Raw genomic sequence first — 26,112 nt, 5'->3', positions numbered from 1 at the left:
TATTGTGCAATATTGTCATTAGGATTAAAATACATCACAAAAGGGACAATCTAAATCTCAACTATCTATTGAGTTAAAGCCAAGTTTCGAAAGTGTCAGCTGAGGACAGGACGTTAGGCTGTTCTGTCTCGGTATGCCTTTGGATTATCCAATGGTTTCTGTGAAGACAAGGCCTGAATCTCAGAAAAAGACAGAAGACAAGGGGGAGGAATCAGGTAATGCCTTTTGTCTTCCTCCTCCAATGTTTAGAGTGAAAGTTGTTGTAGCAACCGGAATGTGAGTTTCTCTCTCTTTCTCTCCTTCAGCAGCCGATGGCCTGCATACCTCAGGGACTCCCTCTCCTCACGTCTCCCATCCCAGTCGAAACTCCACGTCCAGTCATTTCCTCTCTCCACCACACACAGAATGCTGTCCTTCATTGTACTTGATCCCGCACACACAGGTAAGCATGAGTGCAATGGATAAATAAACATGAATACACACACAATGCAGATCCAGATGACCCTTCAGATTAACGTTCTAGTGCTGCAACAAATGATTATTTTCATTGTGAGTTAATCGGTTGTATCTCTTATGATAACTTTATTAATTGCAAGCATAAGTGAAACATCTGAAAATTGCCCATCACATTTTTTCTGGGCCAAAGATGACGACTAGTATTGTCAAGCCAACCTCACATATATTCAATTTCATTCGAAAAAAGAGAAACAGATCCTCACATTTAGAAGCTGGAATCGGTTCATCTTTGCCGTGTTTGACATTTTTTACCTGATAAATTACTTAAAATAATGGATGAATCATTTCGACACGTCGGACCTGCTGTCCTCCTTACCCACAGCCCGCATGGAGATAACTTCCTCTAGTCTAAACAGCATCACGATCACAGGATGTTATCTTTTCATATCGCCTCTCAGTTTTACTCTGCCTCCGTCCCAAATCTGCCAATCTGCTTTCCTCTCCAGAAACCACAGTTAGTCTCTCTGAAAGTTGATCATTAACTTCAACCACGCCAGATAAAGAAAACATTCATGCAGAGACGTATGTCTCATTGAACATGTACCAGTTTTGACTGAGGGATTTCCTCAGGGTGAAATCAGAGCATTTGCCAATTGAGACTGAGAGGCTTGTGTAGAATGTGTGTAAACTAAGTGACGTTGTAGAGAGATATTTAATCAGGGACTGTATAAGGGAATACTCTCCACAACAATGGTTGACTTTATTCCATTGCAAACTTCTGAACTGAACTTCTGGAGTCAATAACAAACACGTTTGGACTGTCAAGTGTAAAAACATATATTATTTTCCTATTTATCGCAGATACATGAAGTAAAATTGTCATTTTTATTTATTGTTAGTAACTGGAATTTAATTCAGCATGCAAAAATGATTTCTCAATCTCAAAAAGGCCTGATCCTAGTACATATAAATAGCTGCTATTTGCAAGTTTATATAGGATGAGACCAATTTAGAGACATAATAGACACAAAGGGACTCACTTAACCGTGTATTAATATTTATGTTGACTCAGATGCAGACAGGTATACGTGCGCACGTCTACGCGTGTGCTTTCGTGTGTGTGTGTGTGATGACGGTAGTGTGCTTGCATCATGCGTGTGCCCTGTGCGTATGAGTCCGGTAAGTCTCTGGTACGTGACGAACCTGAAAATGATCCGTCATTGTGCAGCATTGAACAACAGGTTGAGCTGTGGCATGCTGGCCATGGGAAAGAGAGCAGGAAGGCAGCCAGTTGGACTGGTAGAGTCAGCTCACAAAAAACCCCCCAAAGGAAGTTAGTAGCTACTGTATCTAAGGATAGTAACAAGCACTGAACCGGTTTATGGCCGTCTCTGACAGCACAAACACTTAAGGGCTATTTAAACACCGGTCACCTCACAGGTACACAAATGACCCACTTTCCAGCTCACAGCTGATGGTTATATGGGTCAAATAGAAGAGGGAATTGTACTAACTAAAAGAAACAGTCCAGCGTTTGGGTGGAGCAGGCCGAGTCCTGTTCTTGTGAATGTAATGAGTTTCGATGTAGGCCTATTGCATTGTTGGGCTGGTTTTCCATTGTGCCTGTTGGAGTTATTAAACGGCGAGTAAACCATCTGAAACTAACCTGAGCTTCACCGCAGACGCTGAAGATGAAATTGTCAGGAATGCAGAAAGGAATCTTGCAGTTATTGGACATTTTCTTTGTGTACCATTCTTATAACAGACAGCAAACACAGTTATTAATACGCAGCTATGCACACATACATACAGGCATTTGGTTGAATAAACTGTACTTATGAGGACTCACTGATTACAAAACCCCTGCTCTTAAACCACTATACTACATGATTAATGGGAAACTGCCCAATTTAAGTTGTATCTTTCGTCCTAAACCAGCCTGCGTAGCCTTCACTTTGGAGACTTGTCATGCTTGTTCTACTCTTCTATTTATAGTGCTAACATTTCCTTGTAACTGTAGAAATAAAGACACATAACCACAAAGACATGCAACAAGTAGTGAGGCCGGACCATTTTGTGGACTTATTTTAACCACTGACACACCTCAATTTTACCAACAATCCCATGAAATAGTTTTAGTGAGATACAACCTTTCCCCGATAGGACACATACGTATATCGTGACAAGTTGTTTTAATTATGTATTAGACTCATACATAATTAAAACTATGAAATGTAGTTATAAGCTACAGGAAGACGGCTTTAGTTTTAGCACTTTTAGAGCATCTTACAAAGACGCCACATGATTTTAAAGCATGATACTCAAACTGACAGAATAGATTTCTGCAGAATAGAGTGGTGCTCGGCCCACTCGCTGTTATTTACCAGAAGGAGCCAAATTAGATTCTTGATCATCTGTTTCTTACACTTTATCATCTGTTTTACACATATGCATTTACATTTTTCAATCTAAAAAGACCTAAAAGTGTACCTGGACAAAGAACTGCCAGTTAAGTGAGCTCCCAGACTCCATCAACACATTTAATTTCAAGATGAAGCCAAATAAATAACCTCACACCAAATATGGTATTTTATTTGTGATTAAAGATGAACTAGAGATTATTGCATAGACAATCTAATTATATTTTGGTATAATGGTTGTAACAACTTTAATGAGAGCATTGAGAGTGAACCCAACAGTCAAGTTGTGGGCAGGACAAATCCTAATTGTTACTAATATTAAAATATTGATTGGTACGATTTTAAACGTATATCAGAAAAATATATAATTTTAAAGGTTATTAATAATTCTGAATCCGGCCCTCCTATTTCTGGACCTTTTTTAGTTACATATCAATTTAAACAGTGTGTGTGCGTGTGTGTGTGTGTGTGTGTGTGTGTGTGTGTGTGTGTGTGTGTGTGTGTGTGTGTGTGTGCGCGCGCGTGTTCCAACGCTCCAGAGGAGGGCGCTACTGCAATACATTGAATGCCAAGCGCTCCACATCGTAGAAGAAGACGTTAGCAGCAGTACAGGTCCAAGAAGAAGAAGAAGAAGAAGAAAACATCAGTAGAGTCATGTCACGTTAAACATGATTACTAAGGTTACTCCGAAGATACTGGAGATAAATATGAATACCACTTGACAAAACACAGACGTCCATCTTATCTCGGTAAGAAAAGGAGCTCGCTGTATGTGTTAAATAACAAACCGGCATTTGATAGCTAGTTAGCTAAAGCTAGCGAGCATTATGAAAACTGACATCCTGGTGATGTAACCGTCGACTAGTGAACCCTAAGGTGTCATTTAACTTAACACGGAGAACGCTCCGACGTCCGTTGCACCGGGACTTTAAGAGATACTAGATTATTCTGTGAGTTCGTGACTCTTCAGCATTATTGTTGGGGGGGGGGGGGGGGGCTCAGCTGTTGATTCGTCGGCTTGTCGCACAAGTGATTTTATCACTCGATAAGAAAAGAACACGTGGTGCTCACCTCGCGTGACAGTTGTCTTGTTTCTGCTCTTCTTTTCCTGATGTCAGCCCAGGTTCGCGATGAGCGTCCGCTGTTTCTGGTCCTCCACTGCCCGAAGCTTCACTCGCTCGAGTCCCGCCGCCCCCGGTCTCCTCTGCTGGCGGCTTCTGGGCCCCAGCTCCGTTACAAGGTGAGATTCACCTGGAAAGTGCCGGCTGTGTTCATTGTGTGTCCTGGCTGGTCTCTGCTGAGGCACTGTGGAGACTGACAGACAGCAAGGGAACTAGAATATGACACCAACCAGGTGTAAAAGTGGGGTTTAACTTAAACCCTCAGCCCTGTAACAGCCACACTAGTTTAAATTGTATGTGGTGATGCGTGAATTCCTTTTGTTATATTGGGGCAACAGCAGAAATGTCAATGGCCAACACGTGAGAACGTACCCACAGAAAACCCAAACTATCCGCATGGCTAGACACAATTAGGTGTGAGGTATGATTCAGGTGAACTGGCCATTTAAGGTTTGTTGATGCAAAGTCCACTTGTAGTTTGTGAATATTCTACTTCTTTAGAGAATGTTTAACATACAAAGCATGTTACAAAGACTACCTCCATTTTTATTTCAGAAGAAATATGTCCTCCGAAAGACAAATGGACCATCTAGAGAAGACATCGAGCAACTACAGACAAAATGTGAGTTGATATTTTCTTGTTGATTACACTCATCTCGTCTGTATCATGTGGCACTTTTTAACAGTATACATTGCTGAGAGTCCATCCTAAGGTTATTCACCCATTCCTCTGTGTGTGCGTTTGTTTGTTTGTTTGTTTGTTTGTGTACTGGTTGCCTCACACAGGCTCTGTATCCAGCTCAAGTATGTGGCATCATGGATGAGTCCGAGATGGTGAAACGTGTGAGAATAGCTGTCCACCCAGACTTCAGCTTCAAAGCAGGACAGTGGTGAGTAAAGCAGTTTAAGGATCACTGTCACTGACACGAGAGGGGTCACGTTTTAGATCAACCGCATTGTTGAGGGGCTCAGCTGCTGTATCGATGTGTTTTTAAGACTAGTTTTGGGACCCCTCTGTTGGATGAACCCCCCCCCCTTGTTCTCCCAATTCTGCCGACATTGCGTGAACATCAGCGTCCTTGATCTAGTCTCTGACCAGTTAGGCTCAAAGCAGAAGTTACCATTAGTAACACTGCCTTTATGAAACAGAACCTGCCAAATAGGTCTAAGTTAGTGTCTGAGTGAGCTTTATGAAACAGCCCTCTGGTGCCCTTGACAATGCTGTAATACTAACAGTAACCACACGGTGGTGGCATTGTGTTTGCTTTGTCCTACCGTTGGCCTGTTGGGTTTCCTTTCTCACATCATTTTGATGGAAAAAACAAGTTAACAAACGGCTCAAGATTAATGTTGATGAAAATAAAACAGCTGTTGTGGAATACATCACATCAGCTTAAAGAAAGATCAAAGCTTATGAATTATTGAGAGCCTCTTCTCGGGTAAGGATGAGAATAGTTGGGGACTTGATAAGCTCAAGTATCCTCGTAGATTTGTGAAGGTAACTGCACTGGGTTGAATGCACTCTTGCAGCTTTGACCTGAAAGGTGTTTGAGACTCTCTGGCTCATGTTTGAGTGGTGCACGACGTTGGGAAATGTTTTCCCTCGCAAGTTAACTTTCAGCGAGTCCCTTATAGTCATAATAGCAAGTTACTTCAACAATGAGTGCAGAGCTTCTTTTTCTTTCTGTCTGTAAATGTTAATTAGTACCCTGCAGTTTCTGTACATGAGCCCATACTGTAGGTGGGCGGTGGTGGTGAGACATGAAACCCTGCGGCAGCTGATGATGAATGTAAATAGATGGAAATCCTTGACTTTCAGTATTTCAGAGAAACAGGACTGTTTAGTTGTTTGTCTCCAGGTGGGAGAGGAGGAGGAGGAGGAGGAGGAGGAGGAGGTGGAGGTGGGTGGAACATATGTGTGCGTCTTCACAGCAGATCCATATTCATGATGCCTCCGAGGGTTGAGAAGTCAGCGTTTCCCTCTCGTGTAACAGAGGGTCATTGTGTTGTTGAGTATTGCTGTTTTCTTCTCGGGGTTCTCTCCTCCACGTGTTGATGGACAAATGCCGCCACATTGGCTGTGAGACTGGGTTGCTACACTTTGCCTACACTAACTAGCAGGAAACTTTCCATCTGGTTTGGGTTTGTTCTACTCTGTTTCTGGAACAGGCTGCCACCTCTACTGAGGTCAAGGGTCAGCATGTTGTCGCTCTTCAATTAACTGTTGTTTAGAAATCTGATCAGTAAGCTACATTTCCAATGAGAATAACGTGACTTTTGTATGAAAACACAAAGAATACAGTTAAAACGAAGTGATTATGTTTTATAACGACATGTATGTAATGCAATACAATAATGTCAAAACAAGCTTCCGTTGTCAGTCATAGTAGCCGATTTCAACCACTTGAATACATCTTTTTTTATAACTCCAAATAGTTTTACTGAACATTGTAACTTGACATGGATATCATGTTCATAACATCCACTTATATAGACTAAATGAGTTGACTAGTTCATGAAATATTGACTTGTGTGTGCAGGGTGGACTTCTTCATCCCCGGCGTGGAGACGGTGGGAGGTTTCTCCATGTGCTCCAGCCCGGGTTTGCTGCAGAGGGAGGGCATCGTCGAATTGGCCGTCAAATACACCAAACACCCTCCAGCACACTGGATCCACACCATGGTGAGTAGAGTAGAGCAGAGGAGTGCGGTCCGGAACATTCCCAAAATTACAGAGTGGTCATTTCCCTGGGAAGACTATTGAAGCCATTGAGACGGAGAAGAAGTGTTTCTTCAGAAAAAGAGATGCAGAAAGGGAACGAGTGGAGCGATCAGGCTGTTGAGAAAAGGTTTCTGGTGTTCTAGAGTTAGGAAAGGAAGACTGCCACAAAATCACACCTGTGGTTATTCTAAGAAAAGGAAAATGGCAAATCAGAGCACCTACCTGCACCAAAAGGTCACATTAAAAGCTACCGAAACCCTCCCAGCTCAACATTTAGTTCATTAAACCACATAAATCATCATCAGTTGCATCAGGTTTTTCTTTTAGGTGTCGTTAGCAAACAGCCATGTGACCCCTGATGTTTTTCAATCATGTGCGATTGCTGCCAAGGGTTAGTTAAAGTGACTCAGCAAATTTGAAAATTGCCTGCTCGGTAGTTCTGAAGTAGAATTGTGATAATGAAGCTAAAACCTCCAGAGACGTTTGTGCGTAGAGCAAGCCGACAGGGTGAACGATGGTTGTGTGAATGCATAAATAAAGGTAATACAAATACAGTCGTATTTTGTCTGCAAGGATTTGCTCCAAACGGCAGTTTATCTTCTTAATCCAGTAGTGGTAGGTGTGAGTGGTTGTGTAAGTATGAATAGTGTATCCTTCCTGCTTGCCTTTCTCTTCCACGTCTGTACTCTTGCAGCTTCCGTGGTTGATGATGTGCCCTAATAAACAGCTTTGAGCTACCGTGCCTTGTGTAAATAAGCATCAGAAAGCAGTGTGCTGTGTTTGAGCATTCTGAGACTTACAGCTCTCTGCTCCGGCAGCGTTTGATGATCCATTTGTTTGATATTGCTCTCTGTGAGCAGGAGTAGTGCGGGGCCCACGACAGCAGATAAAGGATGCCAGCATTATTACGCGCATGTTTTGTGTGTGCTCGCATGTGTACAAAAGCAGATGAAGGTGTATTTATCTGCTCTTGTTGTTTTTTTACTTCAAAAGACCGTCTCTGCACAACTTGTGAAATTGCTTTCACCCGTACCTCAGCTTAGGCTTGTTGTGTGTTTGCATTCAAACGATGTATCTCAGCTACTGAGCAAAGAGAAATGTGTCTAAATGACCCGACAGCGTCCGCTTGTCTCTCCTCTCAGTGTGCGGTGGGCTCTCGAGTGGCCATGCGTGTCGGCGGGGACTTCTTCTTCAACCCGTCGCCCTCTGACCCCTCCGTGGATTTGCTGCTGCTGGCCGGCGGCGTCGGGATCAACCCCTTGTACTCGATCCTGTTGCACACAGCCGGTCTGCTGCATCTCAACCATGCCTCTGGTGGGCGGGACTACAAGATAGGCTCTGCTCACCTCTGCTACAGCGCCAAGAACACCCAGGAGCTGCTCTTCAAGGTGTGTTTAGAACACTGATTTTTTTAAACTTCTGATTATCTCTGGCTAGCTGCACACGCAACAGTGTCCACATGTCTGGAATATATATGGGCGGGTCTGTCGCAGCGTGTTGGGACCTCAACTACCGTCTGTGTTCCCAGAGCTCCATCATCGAGGTGTGTCGGGAGTTCCCTGACAAGCTCTCCTGTGACCTCCACGTCACGCAACAGAGCACAGATGTGGACTCGCACCTCCAGCCATTCATCAACCGTAAGTAGTGCCCACACACACACACACTACACGTGGACACTTTTCTTTGCTCGCAGGGATGATTTAGTGACTGTCACATTCTACCACAGCCTGTCTTTGTTGATTTATGTCCGTCGTCATGTAGAACAGGTTCTATCAAAGAAGGGACTCTTGATTAATTGATTGACTTCCCTTGTGTCTCGACCAGGCGGGAGAATCACAGAAGAGGAGTTGCGGGCTCATGTGGACCCGCAGAGGACTTTGTGTTTCCTGTGTGGGCCCCGGCCCATGATCGAAGCACTTTCAAAAACCCTCATGGACTTCAGCCTCCCGAAAGACAGAATCCTCTTCGAGAAGTGGTGGTAGAACCTTTTTAGGATTCTCAGAAACCTCCCTCAGGGGGGGGGAGGAAGTGTGGGGTATGGTGAGACTGGAAACCAAGTGAAAGATTCCAGCGATAAGGACATTTAAATGAGAAAATTCACCCTCCGATCGCTGCTACTGCAACCTGTGCCTGATCTGCGATGGACCGCTGGGACCGCCCACTCTAAAGCTAGCAGCTGACTCACAATAGACGAGGGAGGAGTTTAATTTCTTATTGTCTAAAAAGGAGGACTGCGCAGACTGTAAAATCTCAATTTAAGCACGACATCATTCAGCTCACTGCTGAATATTACAACAAATCTGCATCTGTGTGTTTGATCGACATCATTCCACAGCTGTTACACATCTTCATATCGGATCTCATTGCCAGCCTGTATTTGCTTAATAGTTAATAGGTGATGTTAAGTCCTAACTCACATTTCAACCTAAATGTTAAAGCACTAATATGCAAGAAAGGCTTGAAGCAATAATTTGTCATTTTTCGGAAATACGTCCCTGCCAAGAGTTAGAGTAAAAGCTCAGTGTAGAGAGTAAAAACGGCGCGTTGTGGGGTTATGTGCTAAACTATATATTTTTTTTATGGATGAAACAAGCAAGATGTAATATAATTATATATATATATGAATATAAGATTTTGTAAACTTCCAACAGAGTGCTTTAGCTTCATGTGTAGCGGACAGATGAGAGTGGTATTGATCTGCTCATCTAACTCTCGGCAAGAAAGTGAATAAGTGCATTTCCCAAAATGTCAAACTATTGTTTTAAGTCTCCAGGACACAGAAGATCAGTGCAAACTAGCAATCTGTACTATTATTTTACACGAGTGACTCATTTCCTTCTATCAACATACCTCTGCTGACTTGATCATGTGATCTTAGAAGTGTTAAACTGTGTGTATATATAACTCAGAGCTATTTATTTGATGAGTTGGTTGGCTGAGTTACATTGGAGCGATTTGTTTTTTCCACATTTTACTCCCATGCAGACTTCGCACCAAGTGTATTTTCAGAGTCAAAAACCTAACAGTCTCCCACATATTGGCAAGTGTCCCTGGCTCTATCACACACTTACATACACGGAGCTCATCTCACATCGACTTTTACTCAATCGCACACATCCACATAAATGACTTGTGCCGGGGTGGAGTGAGTGTCCCATGGTGCACTGTAATGGAACCTCCAGGTGGTCTCTGATTGGCTTGGATCACTGAACATCCCTTGGAGATGGTTACGAGCGTCTTGTTGTCATCTCTCAGTGGGGGCGACGCGGTTGAGACTCAGTTTCGAGTTGTTTTTTGCGTTTCGTCCTCAGTTTGTGCAGATAATGTGAGATTTAAAGGAAATAAAAGAAATTGAGTCAATCTGTTTTCAAACACTTTATTGGCCTCTGCTTTCATATAAAGACTCACATGTTACACTACTGAGACACGTCACAGGTGGTCCAGGAAATAAGTAATAAATAGTTGATTCTAATTTACACATTTTTTTCCAAAGAAGAAACCTTTTTAAAGGTCAGTTCTCCCAAATTACAAAAATCTTTTTCTCTTGTATCCAACGTTTGAGATATCAGTCTGATAATTCTGCTTCATTACTCTTATGGACATCAACAGACCTCACTGATCAGCTTTTATAGGAACTGTGTTCTGAGTATCTGGGACATCGCTTCTGGATAGAGAGGTTTTGGTTTCATGTAGTTAACGAGCACCACAAACCTGGCCAAAGAAAACCAAAACTATCTAGATTCAACTCGAGCTAATGATGTAATACTTGTTTTCTAATTGACATGAACTGAGCCTTCAATGTTTAAGACCAATAAATTGTAACATCTAATATCTCAATGCGGTGTAGAGGCTGCCCGATACCAACAGAGAATTTTTAACTGTAATACATTTTTCTTACTACCATATTTAAGGGATCCTTATTAAAAATGTTTGTCTAAGTTGTGATCGAGATAGTGCATTCAATTAAATATTTGAAAAAATACAGTACTCAACAAGACCAATTTCTGTAATGCAATTTCATAGTTAATTATTTAAGCTGATACCTCTACGTGTTAAGCTATAATTGGCCAATGCATGTATCAGTCAGGCTCTAATGCAATTTACTACCAAACCCTATGGCAACTTTTCCCCCGCTTGTCTCTATTTGAAATAATATACTTTACGTATAAAAATACAGTGAGCCCCTTGAAATCAGTACTCTCTTTTTAACAGTCCTATTACAAGAAAGAAGTAAAATACAAGAAAATAACACCAAATGCTTGGACTGGAGACTTGCTCTAGGTTGTACTCTATTAGCCTGTTTATTTTTATAGAAGGATACATCAAATAGCAACACTGACCCAAAGCAGAGAACTGCACAACACTTTCCCAAACACGGGAGCTACAACCTCAAAGACTCGCAACAGAGCAGACTGAAGCGAAGGTAACAGCACACGATGACTAGTAACGGTATGACCGACCACATCTGGGTTGGACCAAAAACAAAAATCCAGATCAACAAAGTTATTTTTTTGTAAACTTTTCAGGCCTCAGCTCCTCCTCGCCTGCTTTGTGCCCAATGTGTCAACAGACGCCGGAAAACAGCTGCTGTTTGATGCGCTCCTCCGTCTTCAGCTCCTCCTTGACCCCTCCATCATCCCTCTGACACACGTATGTCCATCTCTCCGACTGCGGAGGGATGTTATCAATGTCTGTTTCCTCTTCCTCAACAGAAGCCCTGCTCCCTGAAAGGTACGAGAAGCCCCTTTGATGCCGTGCGTCCTCTTCCAGCTCCTCTCCACCTTTCTGAAGGCTCGCTCCTTCGCTCCTTCCGCTGTCCCTGCTCTTCCTCCTCTCTGCCTCCTCCTCCTCCTCCTCTCTTGTGTTTCTTCTCAACCTGTCCATCTCTGTCTCCATCAGTGGGGACATGTTCTCTCTCTCTTCTTGCGTTTCTCCAGTAGATTTTTTCTTCGCCTTGCTGCGACCCCTGAGGTTCAGCATCTGAAAACAAATAGATGTGTGTGAGACAGTTTTGCACTTAGTGCCGTGTCTTTCTTTCCATCTCTCCAGACACCTGCCAAACCACAACAAAGCCTCTTTCGTTGATGCCTCTTTCCTGTACAGTGTACTCTTCGCCTATTATTAGACTTTTCCTGAGCGGTTTCAAATTTGCTGTACATCCCATATTTAGCAACACAACTTTTTAAATGGCACCTTCTGTGACATAAAGCACGTATCCTAAAGGCACAAGTGACAGATTTGCTACAAAGATGGAAGACAATTGGAAACAAACCTTGAAGTCTTTTCTCTTGCGCTGCAAAACGGGTCTCTGAAGGAAGAGGATTTGCTTGGTCGACAAACTCCCGTCACTGCAGAAGGAAGGGAGCAGCACTTTTACTACCGTTACCTATTATGTTATAATCTGAGGAGCTCGCATGTCGCTACTTTCATTGAAATCAGGTGTCTGTTCTCTGCGGTTGGTAAAGTGACAGGTTACAAGACAACAGCACATCAGCGACTGTGTTTTTGTTTGCGGCTCCGTCGGATTTCAAAAGCGGTTTCATGTCGAGATGAGCATATGACGGCGATTTGTCAGATCTCGAACCACCTGTCCTGGTTTCTTTTAAGCTACGCTGTCAGTCCTCATCCCAAAAAGAATGAAAGTGTTTAAGACAAAAGAATAATGACTCTAAAATCAACAAAGCAGCACGCAGGTGAGCTGTGTTATTCAAAGTGATGGAATGTGAAGGGAAAGCAGAGGACAGGTGAGTTTATGGTTGGAACGGTGGTATCTTGCGGTGTAGTTCTGTACCTGTTTGTCTTGACAATTGGTGTGGGTAACACACACATCAGCCTCCATCCATACGGAGCCAGAGACTGGAGCAAGGGGATGTAGTCCGTCTTCACCACGACACCCTGGACATGAGACAGAAAAGCACTCAGACACATACAGTGCAAACCCCACACGAGGGAAGAAAAAAAGAAAGCACAGTACCCAAGTGTAGGTAGGCAAATTTAAGCTCAGCCACAAGCACATACTTTCCTTCATCTCCACTCTTATGTAATGTTTGACAGAAAAGAGCTTAAGACTTCAATCACAAAGGATTTCTCAAAGTGCACATCTTCACCAGAGTATTAAAAACTCAAAAGACCCACATCAACAACGGTCCACTGCTCAACCACGATGGCATCGTAGGAGGCATTTGCGGTCTCCTCCGCAGAGCTCTGGAAGATGAACACACTATCCACAGATGAAACCCCATTGTCTGGAGGAGCGGGACAAATTAGAGACAGAGTCAGATAAACAGAGGAAGGACGTATGGGAGTCAGACAGGAGTTATACGCTCATCTCCACTCTCCAATCTCTCACTATTGATCCCCTGTTCCCTTTGGCTTAAGCCGACTTATTGCATGGGTGACTGAACAGTGACTTATAGTATAAGCCGTGGATTTATGGCACGTCAGTCCATGCATATCATCCATTACCCAGCAGCAGAGCACAGATCTACAGCCAGAGCAGCGGTTTCCTCTTGCCAAGAACCAGTGAAAGGTGAGGAGGTACGCTGAAATAGATACTTTAAAGCTGCAATTATCAATATGTTCATATTAATAGATGTGAAAGTGGTGAACCCACAGATACTTGTCACCCATCTCTGCAGTTCCTTGTAGATTTACAGAACGTTTTAGCTTCTTTCAGGCCTTCGACTTCACTGTTTTGGTTCAATCTTACTGATCTCATCAACCTTGTGTCCAGCCGCAGCAAGTAGCTGTTTTCAGGAGAACCATTGTGAGTTTTTCTGGGAGGATGCAAGACTTAATTTAGCTGCGCCACTGGGTCTAAATTGATACTCGTGCTGCCTAGATTAAAGTTGCTCACTTCATGGTACATTTGCCACCTTTTTTTCCCCCGATTTTACAGGCTCTAAATGCCTGACTAAAATCACTTCATCATCATCAGCAGCAGCAGCAGCAGCAGTAGTAGTAGTTCACTGCTACGGCCATGAAACACACCGTTATCATCTCCGAGGTGGAAAAACCCGTCGACGAGGTGCGCACCGCTGGTGAAATGCTGAGTCATGTGGTCGAGCCAGTGCGTGTCGACTTCCGTGATTAGCCCGGCTTCCTTTTGTACCAACAGTGGCACCCTGAGTGAGTAGAACCTCAGAGAAGTGTTCAGCTCCCCTGTGTGGTTGTACAAGGCAAAGAGCTGCATCCCTAAAGGCACACAAAGAAAAAAATCCACAAATAAAGACGCCAAATAGAACTTTGCATTAAGATGATTTGTCCACTGACCCACGTACAAACAGGAAACGGGTTACTTACCACCCTGCGCTGGTGGTGAAGTTGCATTCTTCTCTTTCTCTGAACTCTTGAGCCGGATATGGTTGTTGTTGTGCGTCGTCAATCGGCTCTGCCCATCTGTGAAGCTGGACTTTCTTTTGTGGTTTCCGTCCAGTTCTGGAGAGCTGGGCCAGCTGTCGGAGCTTGAACTTTGTCCGTCTCTCTGGTTGGAAAGGTTCAAACGTTTCTCTGTGGATTCTTTGAGGTCTGGTAGAGTCTGTCTGATTATACCAGCAGCTTCTGGAGAGCTGGGACACCCCTGGTTCCCATGGGCGTCTGTTGGGTTTTGATTTAAACCCCGCTGAACTGTGTCTACACTGGGTTTGCTGTGATTTTGGGGTTGGTTTGTTGATTCTAGTGACTCTTTGAGGCTGATCTGTGAGGTCTGGATTTGCTCACTGGACTCTTCTCGGTGAAGCTCTAACTCCTGTATGGGTTTCAGCGGGCTGAAGTCCGGTTCTTTTGGCTTGTGGTGCTGTGTGTTGTTTTCTACACCTTCATGATCGAACTCTTGAGGTTCAAAGGGGTGATGGTCAGGTTCTGCGTCATTATGATGTGGTTCTATGGGGTCCGTTGGGCTGTTGTTGGCGCTGAAGGGGTGTCGATGTATGGGTGAAGGGCTTGAATGTAAGGAGGACAGCTCTTCAGGATCCCAGTGCCCCAAGTAGCTGGGTCCTCCACCCGGCTGCTGGAGAAAGCCCACGAACATCACTCCTTGCTCTGCTACATCCTGGATCTGTAGGTGTAGCATATACACACACACACACACACACACACACACACACACACAATAAACTCTATTCGAAAAGATTTGACTGATGCATAAATATAAAAAGGACGTCATTCAAGGCAGCACAAATAAATGCGCACAGTCTATGTATAGTCAGACAAACAAAGCCTCATTTACACACAAACAAAGGCTGACGTACGCTGAGTAGATATTCTGCAAAATAACAACCTACCTAATCATCTGCAAAGATCAAATATTCAAATGACAAAAGGACCTCATTATCTCAACGCATCCGTGTGTGCACGCGTGTGACAGCGCGTGTGTGTGTGCGTGTGTGTGCCGCTCTCTCCCACGGAGCTCTGGCGGTTAATTGTCAGTTGATATTTGGGATGACAGTTTTAGACAGGCTCAACGGGAGAGAAATCAGATTGCAAACTACCACCAAACAATAATGAGACGCATCTTCCCCCATTACCCCACTACTTCTGACACTTCACTCATCCACACACACACATCACATATATTAACAGTCTCTCTATTACCATCCGACACACTCACAATTACACAAAGTCACGCCGGTTTATCTGATGAGTGTGTCCGGAGACAGATTGAGAGTGGGTGGGATAGCGAGTGCTGGAGGAGTAGAAGTATAGAATATCAAAACTGAACACACACACTTACACAACCAGGCTGTCACTCTGTCTGCCTGGTACCGCTCCTGGGTTCTTATCTCGAACTCTCTCTGGCAGCTTGTGATCTGATTGGTTATTCATATCACGCTGCCCGAAGCCTATCACATTATATTCAGTGATGTGCATTTCCATCCAATCAGGTTTCCCTTTGTGCTCCATGTGTGTTCAGATGCAAATCTATTCAATAGAGCACATTTTCATTTCCCATTGTGGGACTGTTGCAGAATTCATGAGCACAGAGACTAAAAGTGAGTTTTACAGCTGATAAATGCCAGTGATGACGCTGTGGTTGGCAGGGTATCTTAGGGTCAAGTCTCATTATAGTTTACCATAACTTCAGTGACCTTCCATTCATTATATCACTGTTTCCTAGTTACAGGATAGTGTGCGCAGTGGCACAAGAGCAGCAACTAGTGGGAATCTAGTGTGTTTTTCTGATTTATTTGTATCTATTTCTTTAGAGGCAGGGTTACCATATGGCACAGACAGGCAATTAAAGGCAGTTGCCTGTAGCCCTTTAAGTCCCTTAATGTTCCCTTCACTGTCACACCAGTGTTGCACCAACATGAGAGGCACACACAAATACAAGTACGGAGACTGAGCAGCAGGGAGGGGTGGATTCTATTTAGATCATTTTTTTTTTTTTTTGAAGTGTTCACTGACTTATTATTATAACAGACAACTTAAAAAAAAAAGAAATGTCTGTTGTTGTTTTTATTCCACACATTCCTGCCACCTACATCACCAGCAATGCACTGACATGGTGGAAACTCAGGCGTGTTGTACTACATTAGCAGCGGCTAATGTAGCCTTCAGCCATTAGCCTCAAGCAGAGATGAGGAGCGGGCTACAGAGGTCTGCTAAGCTCACTTCTTTCTAATGCCACACCCCCAGATTTGTTTTCATTTTCAAACTCGCAGTCTTCAACACCAACTGACAGCAATTTTGTTTTTAGTACCACGGCATTCCCTTTGCCTCACGCTACCTTAGAAAACTGACAAAAAGAGCGCTGGTATCAGAGCTGCACCTGCAGTTAAATAATACCTGCAAGTACAGGAATCGGTATTGGGGAAGAAAAGTTGGATGGGTGCCCTAGTATTCTCAGACAAATAACAAGTGTAGATATAAAGTGTTTTTCTTGAAGCGGTCAGTTTCCTTCATTGCAGTTGCATGTTTTCACTAAAAGGCCTTTCCTTGAAGTTATTCTAGCAATATTAAGCCCTCTACCTCATCATTACAGACATGGTGCACAAAGATCCTATTACATTTTAAAAAAAGTATGTTTTACCCCCTAGACATAATGTGCAGTTTGATTGAATGCAAAATACTGAACTCACCCTCTTGACATAGCTCTGGATCACCTCTGGGTCAGCAGCCTGATGACCTGCCACGCACACATCTGTCTCCAGACGATGTCTTGCCCACCTCAGTTGGCTTTTCTCTGAACTGTAGGGTGAGAAATGAAAGTATTTAAACAAATATTCAGTACAAAGCATCCATCGTATGTCATTTAGTTCAGTTCAATTCTGCTCCTATGAACCAGAAAATGTCAAACGTGATCGTACCGTTACAACATTACATTTCCTTTGGGTTTGCTTCTTGTCCATTATCACCAGAGCAGTTCCATCACCCAGTAACATTACAGTCTAAACGACATTGTGGCAGACATGCTCATTGACCCAGAATGATCACAGCAGAAACATTATGTCAGTTCTGGTACAGTCTGAATTTTCCATTTAAGGGAAGCACACATTCACCACCATCACAATAGACTTATTAGACAGAGAGAGAGACTGAATTTGCTTCTGCTCCCACTGCGAGACACGATCATAAAAGGAGTATTCAGATACACCTCTTCAGATTTGGATTGAGGTCAGTGGGAAGGCCGTGGTAATATCTTGTGCGCTGAGGCGTGAGTGACATTCTCAGATAGATTTGAAACAGTAGATCTGTCAGATTTGGTTTCTTTCATTTTTAGGGTTTTTGATGAAAGAGCATGGCGGTGATGGGGAGATAAAAGGCGGAGTTAAAGGGGACGGAGGGGGGTGAGGAGGACAAAAGAGAAGGGGGCGGCCATCACTGAAGAAAGCAGATGAAAGGATGGAGAGATGGTTTCTCTCTTTCAGCGTGCCGTTCCCCTCTGGCGAGCGCTGATGATGCAATCAGCTGTCTCCACGGTGACAGGTGCCAGGAGCCAGGAAGCAGCAGGACCACTTGGCAGGAGGGGCATCAAAGGAGCAGCCCGGCACCTGCCTGTGCACTGGAGTGTGTGTGTGTGTGTGTTTGTGTTTGTGTGTGTCGGTGTTTGTGTGTGAGTGAGTATACAATAAGCTATTCCTTGAGTTCCCATTACAAAGAGTACACTGAACACAGGAGGATGCCCCAAAACTGCAGGCTAAGCAAAATAATTATTTTAATTAAAAAGAGTAAGTGTATGGAAGGTATGTGACCATGGTTGTCTGAGTGACCACAGGGGGTCCCCATCTCTAGACAATTCTTCATATCCTATATTTCTTCATCCAAATTATCCTAAAGTTCAGTAAGATGATGTCAGATATGTTGGAGAGAGTGTGGATCATTTCATGTATTGTAAGTCACTCACATGCTGCTTGCATGGCTAAATGCTATTATGAGGAATTGAGGAAAGATAAGTATGAATGACTTATAAGAACTTCCTGTTTCTTGAAAACCTGATATGTGTCCTGAGACAAAACTGGGCCAAAAATGGAAAAAATGTACATTATTTAAGACCCAAATCAGAATGGAGCTACAACTGAATCTACCAACCGGACTTAGGAGGTCTCTGCATGGAGGTCTCTGCATGTAGGATATGGTTTCTGTTTGGAGCAAATCTGTCAGTAACTTCCACGATGAGATGCTGAGAATAAAGCTCAGCTTGCTTGCTGTACCAGAGCTGATAGCAGGGAGGAATGCAAATAATGATCTGCTCAAATATTTAACATTAGTAATTTTCACCAGAGAATAACTGGGTTACAGAAGAGATACACAGAGTGCAGTGTAGTCAAACAGTATAGTATAGTATCATGTATAGTCAAAAGGGAAAGAATTGGGACGGTGAGCTAAAGTTAGACATTTTTTGTGGCTGACTCATCTGCAATTAACTTCACATCAAGAGGAGGAGGTGAGGTGCAGAATCCTGCTCGTGGTAATGGGTCTCAGTTGGCTTCCATGTCAAAACAATGAAGTTGCAAAAGGCTGCTCCCTTCTAACTACTGTCTAAATCTGGCTGCAAATGAATCATGTCATTTGAATCAATCTGCTACATAAATCCTTAGAGTGAAAACTGTTTGTGTACCTTGGCGTCTCTCGGACCAGCACGGCCCGGTGCAGCTGGCGCTGGATGTGCGCGTGACTTGGGCCGCAGGGATGGACAAACGGGTGGACGGCGACCAGGACGAAACCCTGCGCGTACAGTTCCCGGACCTGAACCGGTAGCTCTCTGACCGAGGAGAGACAAAGCACCGATGACACCGGCACCTCTGGAGGAACAGGTGAGAGGGGAGGGAAATGGGAAATGGTCAAGACATGGACATGACAGGTTGCAAAAGAGGCAGGAGAAAAATACTAGAGAGGAATTTAGAAGTGAAAAAAAAAAAAAAAGCTGGAACGATGAGGAAGAGGGAAGAAAAAGAGAGGGGGTGGGGGGGGGGGGGGGTGGGGGGGGGGGGGAGAGGGAAAAGGGTGTGAAGAAACAAAGACAGAGCATGTTCCATTATGATAATTCCCGCTGAACAACAACACATGGCATCTTCACGCTAAATCTGAAACTAATTACACCAGAACTATTAGCCTCACCGTCACCGGCAGTCTGGCCTTTTGGAAAACACACATGCGAAGAGATACATGCAAATGCATGCTGGAAAGTGCGCTTTTCGAAACACACACACTCATCCATATCACAGACACAGACTAACACATTTTCCCTTGCACTAACAGGCAGTTGAATACAGTCAAAAATGCACACACACACACACACACACACACACACACACACACACACACACACACACACACACACACACACACACACACACACACACACACACACACACACCAAAAGGTTGTAAAGACAATGCTATCACATTGCCTGCTTGGCTGTGTGGTATTAGCAGCAATCGTTAACACAGAGCCGGTTCTCCTTATAACACAATGGAGAAAAATAAAACCTTTACTTCAGTGGAAAATGGTTAGAGGAGCTTATCGAATGGGAGCAAACTGTCACGGCAAATCCGCAAAGGGAGAGCGCAATGTTTGCGTGGACCGCTCTCTCAGGGTCGGTGCATTGTAGTGACGCTCCAGCTCTTTTCACAGGCTTTTAAGGAGACACGTGCATGGATGGCTGCGTGTTTTTGTATCGCTGAGTGAAGCCAGGTGTGTGAGTGTGAGTGAGAGTGAGAGTGAGAGTGAGAGTGAGAGAGAGAGAGAGAGAGAGAGAGAGAGAGAGAGAGAGAGAGAGAGAGAGAGAGAGAGAGAGAGAGAGAGAGAGAGAGAGAGAGAGAGAGAGAGAGAGAGAGAGAGGCTGTCTGTTTGTTTGTGCCTGAATGCTTGTCATCCTCTCTCATTCAATCTCATTTGCATTGGTCTGGAGCAGAGAAAATAACCTGAATAAATTAACTAGACCCACACAAACACACACACACAAACACACACACTCACACAAAAAAAAAAAAAAAAAAAAAAAAGATGTGCAAGCCATCTCATTTTCAATTTGTTCTCCATCATCTGGCGTGTTCACACATACACACACGTGAGAGAAGCTGGCCAGCATGCAAGGGACACAAGCATATGAATGCACATTCCCATCTCAGTGAAACAATGGGAGAAAAAAAAAAAAAAAACTCCCTGAGAAGATCCAACCATCACATCATCGTGGCATAACTGCCTGGAACCAGGAGAGACTTTCATCAAGCAAACACTTAAACGGGTGTCTGTGGCGACTTATCAAAAGCAGTACACTGATGATAGTGATAATAATAACAACTGGAGACTGGGGTGGGGTGGATAACAACGATCCTGTCACCGTAAACAGTCATTAGCCGTCATTAGCTGTGCACGGCTGGCACTCAGCCACCGACAAGACGCGGGCAAGGCATCGCAGCTAATTCAGGCAAGGCATACAGAAGTTATTAGGGTGTTACGCAGTGCTTTGGGCTGGGAAGCGACTTCATTTATACTGTCTGCCACAGTGGGATTTAAAGGGAGGCTGCAAATTCCGCCTCAGAATGGGAACATGGGAACGGCTCTGGGGCAGAAATGCCAGGTGGAGTTTAATAGTGGCAGCTAGTGAGGGCAGGGAGTGTTGTGTGCAAAATGCATGTATGTTTAAGGGAGTTGGAGATGTGGGATGAGTGTTTTTGTGACTTTGAGGGTCGGAGAAGTTAAGAAGAAGTGGAAGTTGGTCTGTGTGTGTGTGTGTGTGTGTGTGAGAGAGAGAGAGAGGACATGAGTGGGAACATGCGTGTTCGAAAGGGAGATTCAGACACCCAAGGGCGCATTGTTTAACGGACACAAGACGCTGCCGAGCGGCTGTTAGGCTGCTGATCCCCACTCTACTATTTCCGTCTCCACCCGGAGCTTTGACCACATCGCAGCCGTCGCATGTGTCGTGAGCGACGCCTCACTTTTGACCCTGGATTTCACAAGCTGCATTCGGGGTGTGAGAGTCATCCCCTTCCTGCAGCCGCTTGAAAGGATTTATTAATTCCTTGTACAAAATCCCAGAATTTCTGATCTCAGTCAGCGTGCATGGGCCATCTTTCTTTTCGCCTGTGAAGAAAGAAAGAGTTTTTGCACTAAGCCTGCTAGGTGATGCATGGGGATTACTCACAGCCACCCTAGAGGCTTATCCCTATGCTTGCTGGAGGTTCACGTTGATTTAAATAGCCTTCTAATGACTTGCAGAGTTTTTTAGGCGAGGATATGTGCCAAAACAGTGACTATAAAATAACCAGCTTCCTGGAGCCAGGAGCTCCCCACTGCTTTTGGGAATGCACCCACGGGTTGTTGGTCAGCGTCTGAGCTTTGTCAAAATGGGGTCTGATCAGAAGGCCCGCTTCACAGGATATGTCTGACAAGACTGGCTTGCAAGTACAGTACAAGCAGTGTGGCACTTCAGGGGCATACAGTACCATGAACGTGTGATGCTGCGAATCTCTCTGCCATCTTTGCCTTTCTCTCAAGCCAATAAGACTGAAACTGCGTATAGGAATTATCAAGAAAAATGGTTTGAAGTCAGATCAACAGTTTCAACAATCTTTCAGAGAGAAAAAAAATGAGTATGCCTGGAAAAGTGTGTCAGGCAGCAAAGATCTCGCAAACTGATGGATGTGTGCTTCGCCTGCTCTCTGAGCCAAATACTTCACACAGATTCTGAGAGCAAAGATTAACCACATAAGGCAGAGGGAAAGTATATCGGTCTTTGTCAGCAGAGGAGCTATTTAGAAGAGCATTCGAGTGTTGATACACATGAGCACAGACTGTACTGTACACCTCCAGTCACAATAACCTTTCCCCACAGGTATACAGTAGCAAACAGCCACGCAAACACACACATGCCCACACACACACACACTGCCGAGCATTAGGCACATGTTGTAAGTTTTAATGAGCCGAGTGGGTCTCCGTCTCTGCAGGGCGGCAGAAAGTCATCAGCGGCGTTCAGCTCCTCGCTGTCTGCTGCAGAGACCAGCGTTAGTCACGCAGCATCACACCTAACTTACTTCCTCACACATCCTCACGACTCCTGACTCCCGCTCGCTCGTTCTCACACCTCCTCGCTCTCGAGACACCCCGCTTCGCTCCTCGCTCCAGACCTGACTAACGCTCGCTGGTATCTCTGGGTTTCATGCACCGTTCTTTCTTTCACCTTCTGTTACAACTCCGTGACTTTATTTTCCCTCCCTTCTACTTTGCTCTACCCCTTTTCCGTTCATGCTATCGGCCTCCTGCGTTTCTTCTGCTCATTATCGGCGCACAGCTTCGCGGCACAAAGGAGGGTTAAAATGTCACACCTGGCTGTTACACTTCTCTACATTCATGTCACGGTAACCAATTAGTTTTAAAATGGGAATGATGAAGATCATGGAACTTACTGTAACGGTGTCACGGTGCAGCAGATTGGTGATTAGAGACTAATTAGACAATTCTTTGGAATAAGACATTGGTTTGGAGCTGAAAATCAAATAAATGGTCCATGTGAGAAGCGAAGGCCAAATGCCAGAAATATCGAACATATTTTTTCTCATCCTCCCCGTATTCACCACAGGGTCGCTCTGACCCAGAGTCAGTAAGTTGGGCTTAGTCACACGGAAATATCTTTCAGCTAAAGCACTGCTGCAGTTAGAGCAGCGCTCATAAACCGAAGGCTGACGCTTTATTATCAGCGACACCGTTTCTGGTTTCATCACTCGCAAGTCAAAGGTCACATGGTTACAAACCTCTCTGTACTCCTCTTCATTCTCAACATTGAGCTCCTCTTCCCGAGAACACAACTGAGTTTAATAAACAGCCACCTAGTCTCACATATCTCAGAGGGGCACCGGGAAAAATATATTTGTTTTTCATTACTGTGTAGGAGTCGTCAAGTCACGCTGGCAGGGAAATAATATCGCTAATGGAAGCCAAATTGAATTAAAGCATGGATTTGACCGTGGGTTTCCTCAATGTCATGGACTGACATACAGATTCTTCTATCTGCCTCCTACACACACACATACACACACGGACACATGGACACACACACACAAATACAAATAAATCCCTTTGCTGGGAATGAGGTCTCTCAATCTCCACAAACAATCAGATAATCCTTCAGGAATCCTTCACTTCTCTTGGTCTCTCGATCACAAATGGAGAGAGAGAGAGAGAGAGAGAGAGAGCGAGTGAGAGAGAGACAGGCAGGCATACACCCACCCACTTACACACACATACGTACACACACAATCAATTCACAGTAGCTGTGTTTATCCTAAAATAGAGTATACCCATCTTAAGCAGCTCAGGTGGCGTCAGTGAGTTTTACCATATAAATGACCTGCCTGTCGGTTGAAAGATAACACTAACTCTGTTGACTAAGAGCTATAAAGTGTTTTATGTAATCGTGAATGAGCCGCCATCGCTGTGTGTGTGTGTGTGGTCTTTCTCTATCTACAGTATGTGTGTGTGCCGCTGCTGCCCGTGCGATTAGACAATTGATCTGCTCCTGCCTTTAGCAAAGGGAAAGACGAGCAATCCTCATGTCTATTGTCTGTTTTGGTCACCAGCACCATTTCGAGTTGCCAGATCTCTCTCAGCCAACACTACAGCCTCACCAATTTGCCAAACATAATAGGGCTGGCAGAAAATGAAGCCGACTGGCAAGCAGACCATTGCCACTTGGCTGTGGCATTCTGCCTGCCGTCTTCTGTTACACTGTTGCATTTGGAAACTCCTCTACAAAATAAAGGACTTCAGTGAGCTACTTGCACCTGCTTCAGCTCGTCGGGTGATGGAGAGCACAGAGTAGACTTGTAGCAACATTAAGCCATGAGGGAAAAGGGTGATTTTTTTTTTTTTTATCCGCTTTAACGCTATCTGTTTCTCCTCCTCGCCTCTCTTCTCCCTCGCTCCGTCCCTCCCCTTCTATCCCTTCACAGTCCACACCAACACAATAGTAGAATTAGTATTTTTAGAAACCAGATGCCTCTGGAGGATTCTCATCAAACATTCTCAAGACGCCGCAAGCATGCACGCACACGCACACACAAACAAACACACACCCACCCACATGATATCAGACACATTATTTTCCATATTCACAAAAACACACACGGTTCAAAGTAACACACATCAGGTTTAGTGTGTTGTCATTGTGCGATGGGAGAGGCAGGGGGAAGTTGGAGGGCATGGCTTTAGCGTGCACAATATAGCTGAGTCGGAGATTTGGAGAACTCTTTGAACTCTCTGCAACAGGAGCCGCACAAAGACACAACTTCAGCTTATAAGCCACTTTTTGCCCTCAAGATACTTACGGTATGAAAAACACACACACACAGTTCCGCAGAGTTGCTGACCTAAACATTTAATTTTAACTGGTTAAAGTTGGAACAGCAACTGTGGCTATTTTATGAGTGGAACACACAAACACTCGGAGTTCAGGATGACGACGCAGAGCTTAACACGAAAACTGAAGTGGACAACCACACTTCAAAAAAGAACAAGGTGCTCAGTGAAAACAATTCCTTTGAATTACGGCCAAATGTGAAGACACATTCCTCGGAGCTAGAGTGGGACTGGGGAAAATGTGAATCAGCTCTGCTGCAATTTGTTGTTTTTCATTTGAGCTGTTTCTGAAATCGCCTCCTCTATCGCTCACTCATTCACTGTTCACTGCAGTACATAACAAAACATCAGGAAGGTACTGCACTGTGACGGGTTTCAGACGCTAATGAATCATCATCATTTTGTCATCTTAGGAACACTGCATTGTGGGATTCTTTTGCATAATAACAGCATATAAGATATGGATGCTACAATATTTGTTTAATTGTTAATTAATTTGCCAGGACGGCTTTGGTTTCACTTTGCCAAGATCATCCGTGTTATCATCAATCATCTGACACATGGAGGGAATATGATAAAACATTAAGTTCACGTCTCACTGGGTTTCAAGAGCCCAGCCCAAAAAGGACAAAGGAAAAACTGCACATAACTGGGGAAATGCACCCTTTTAAATGCTCACAGGAGAACAGTTATACAGAAAGGATTGACATTACATGGATAATCTTATCCATACCTTCTTTCCCCAACAGGAAATCCAGGAAGTGGTAGGTGTATGCCACGCCCACTTTAGTCTCCACCTGTGGCCGTCGAAGGGTGGAGTAGATATTGCCCGGGCTTCGCCTCTCTTCTGCCTTCCGCAACTTAGGAAGCCTACACCCCATGTCTCTGTGAGAGAGGAGGGGAGAGGAGAGGAGAGGAGAGGAGAGGAGAGTTGGGAAGATGAGAGGAGAGGAAAAAAGTGTTAAAAAAAAAAAAAGATTTGAGATGAAAAGACAAAAACAGAGGAGGGTGCTAACAAAGACTCGAGTGGCAGACGATGAAATTGATAGAGTTTCTAAATATACACAACACATTAACACTTCCAATCGTGTGTGCGTGATAATCACACACAGGTCTGAATGTTATTGCTCACGTGCAAACTCAAGCTGTGGGAAATAATGTGTGTATCCAACTCTCTCTCTCACACACACACACACACACATGCTGCAATAAAACTGAAATATGAAAGTGTCAGCCATTACCTGCTTGGTGGGCTGTGATACGGGCATCTCCTAATCAAATAGGGCTGATTGGGAGCGACATGTTTGATCAGAACGAATTAAAGCAGAAATGAGACTGATTTCCTGCCCTGTCAAGCAAAGCGACATGAGACTAGATAGACAGGGAGAGGAGAGGAGAGGAGAGACACTAAACATGTTTTACTGCTAACCCATTTATATGTTGATCCAAGGGTGGCCTTGAAGCCCAAAGAAATCTATGTTATTGTAAGACTATTGTTCAGACTGTGTAAGGACCGGTAGGTAAACCTCAAGGGTAGCTGATTGAAAACACAATTTGGAGAGACCTTGAAATTTCCTTCCTCCTGAATTTCA

At 44.2% G+C, this 26,112-nt stretch overlaps 2 protein-coding genes across 5 annotated transcripts; one reads left to right on the top strand and one right to left on the bottom strand.

Moving 5' to 3' along the window:
- Nucleotides 1-3,463: 3,463 nt before the first annotated feature.
- Nucleotides 3,464-10,078, top strand: oxnad1 (oxidoreductase NAD-binding domain containing 1). Of its 4 annotated transcripts, none has more exons than XM_076075265.1 (8): nucleotides 3,464-3,625; nucleotides 4,000-4,116; nucleotides 4,556-4,619; nucleotides 4,784-4,887; nucleotides 6,538-6,679; nucleotides 7,861-8,106; nucleotides 8,247-8,355; nucleotides 8,543-10,078. In XM_076075265.1, exons 2-8 carry the CDS (start codon nucleotides 4,007-4,009, stop codon nucleotides 8,698-8,700), a joined length of 933 nt encoding a protein of 310 aa, XP_075931380.1. In that variant the 5' UTR covers nucleotides 3,464-3,625; nucleotides 4,000-4,006; the 3' UTR covers nucleotides 8,701-10,078. The 4 variants fall into 4 exon arrangements, with proteins under 4 accessions (XP_075931380.1, XP_075931378.1, XP_075931379.1 ...); XM_076075263.1 differs by having other exon boundaries at nucleotides 4,553-4,619; XM_076075264.1 differs by having other exon boundaries at nucleotides 3,995-4,116.
- Nucleotides 10,079-11,281: 1,203 nt separating this feature from the next.
- On the bottom strand, nucleotides 11,282-25,779 carry rftn1a (raftlin, lipid raft linker 1a). Its single transcript, XM_076075290.1, has 9 exons — nucleotides 25,254-25,779; nucleotides 18,777-18,960; nucleotides 16,798-16,906; nucleotides 14,021-14,774; nucleotides 13,709-13,912; nucleotides 12,854-12,963; nucleotides 12,510-12,613; nucleotides 11,991-12,066; nucleotides 11,282-11,698 (listed from the first exon to the last, which is right to left on the bottom strand). Exons 1-9 carry the CDS (start codon nucleotides 25,591-25,593, stop codon nucleotides 11,282-11,284), a joined length of 2,298 nt encoding a protein of 765 aa, XP_075931405.1. The 5' UTR covers nucleotides 25,594-25,779.
- Between the last annotated feature and the right edge of the window lie 333 nt (nucleotides 25,780-26,112).

The sequence above is a fragment of the Anarhichas minor genome, unplaced genomic scaffold, assembly GCF_050575085.1.
Source record: "Anarhichas minor isolate MPS153535 unplaced genomic scaffold, ASM5057508v1 ptg000051l, whole genome shotgun sequence".
In the NCBI taxonomy this organism is placed as follows: Eukaryota; Metazoa; Chordata; class Actinopteri; order Perciformes; family Anarhichadidae; genus Anarhichas; species Anarhichas minor.
The sequence above is the reverse complement of the archived record's forward strand: the minus strand, read 5'-3'. Positions and strand labels throughout refer to the sequence as shown.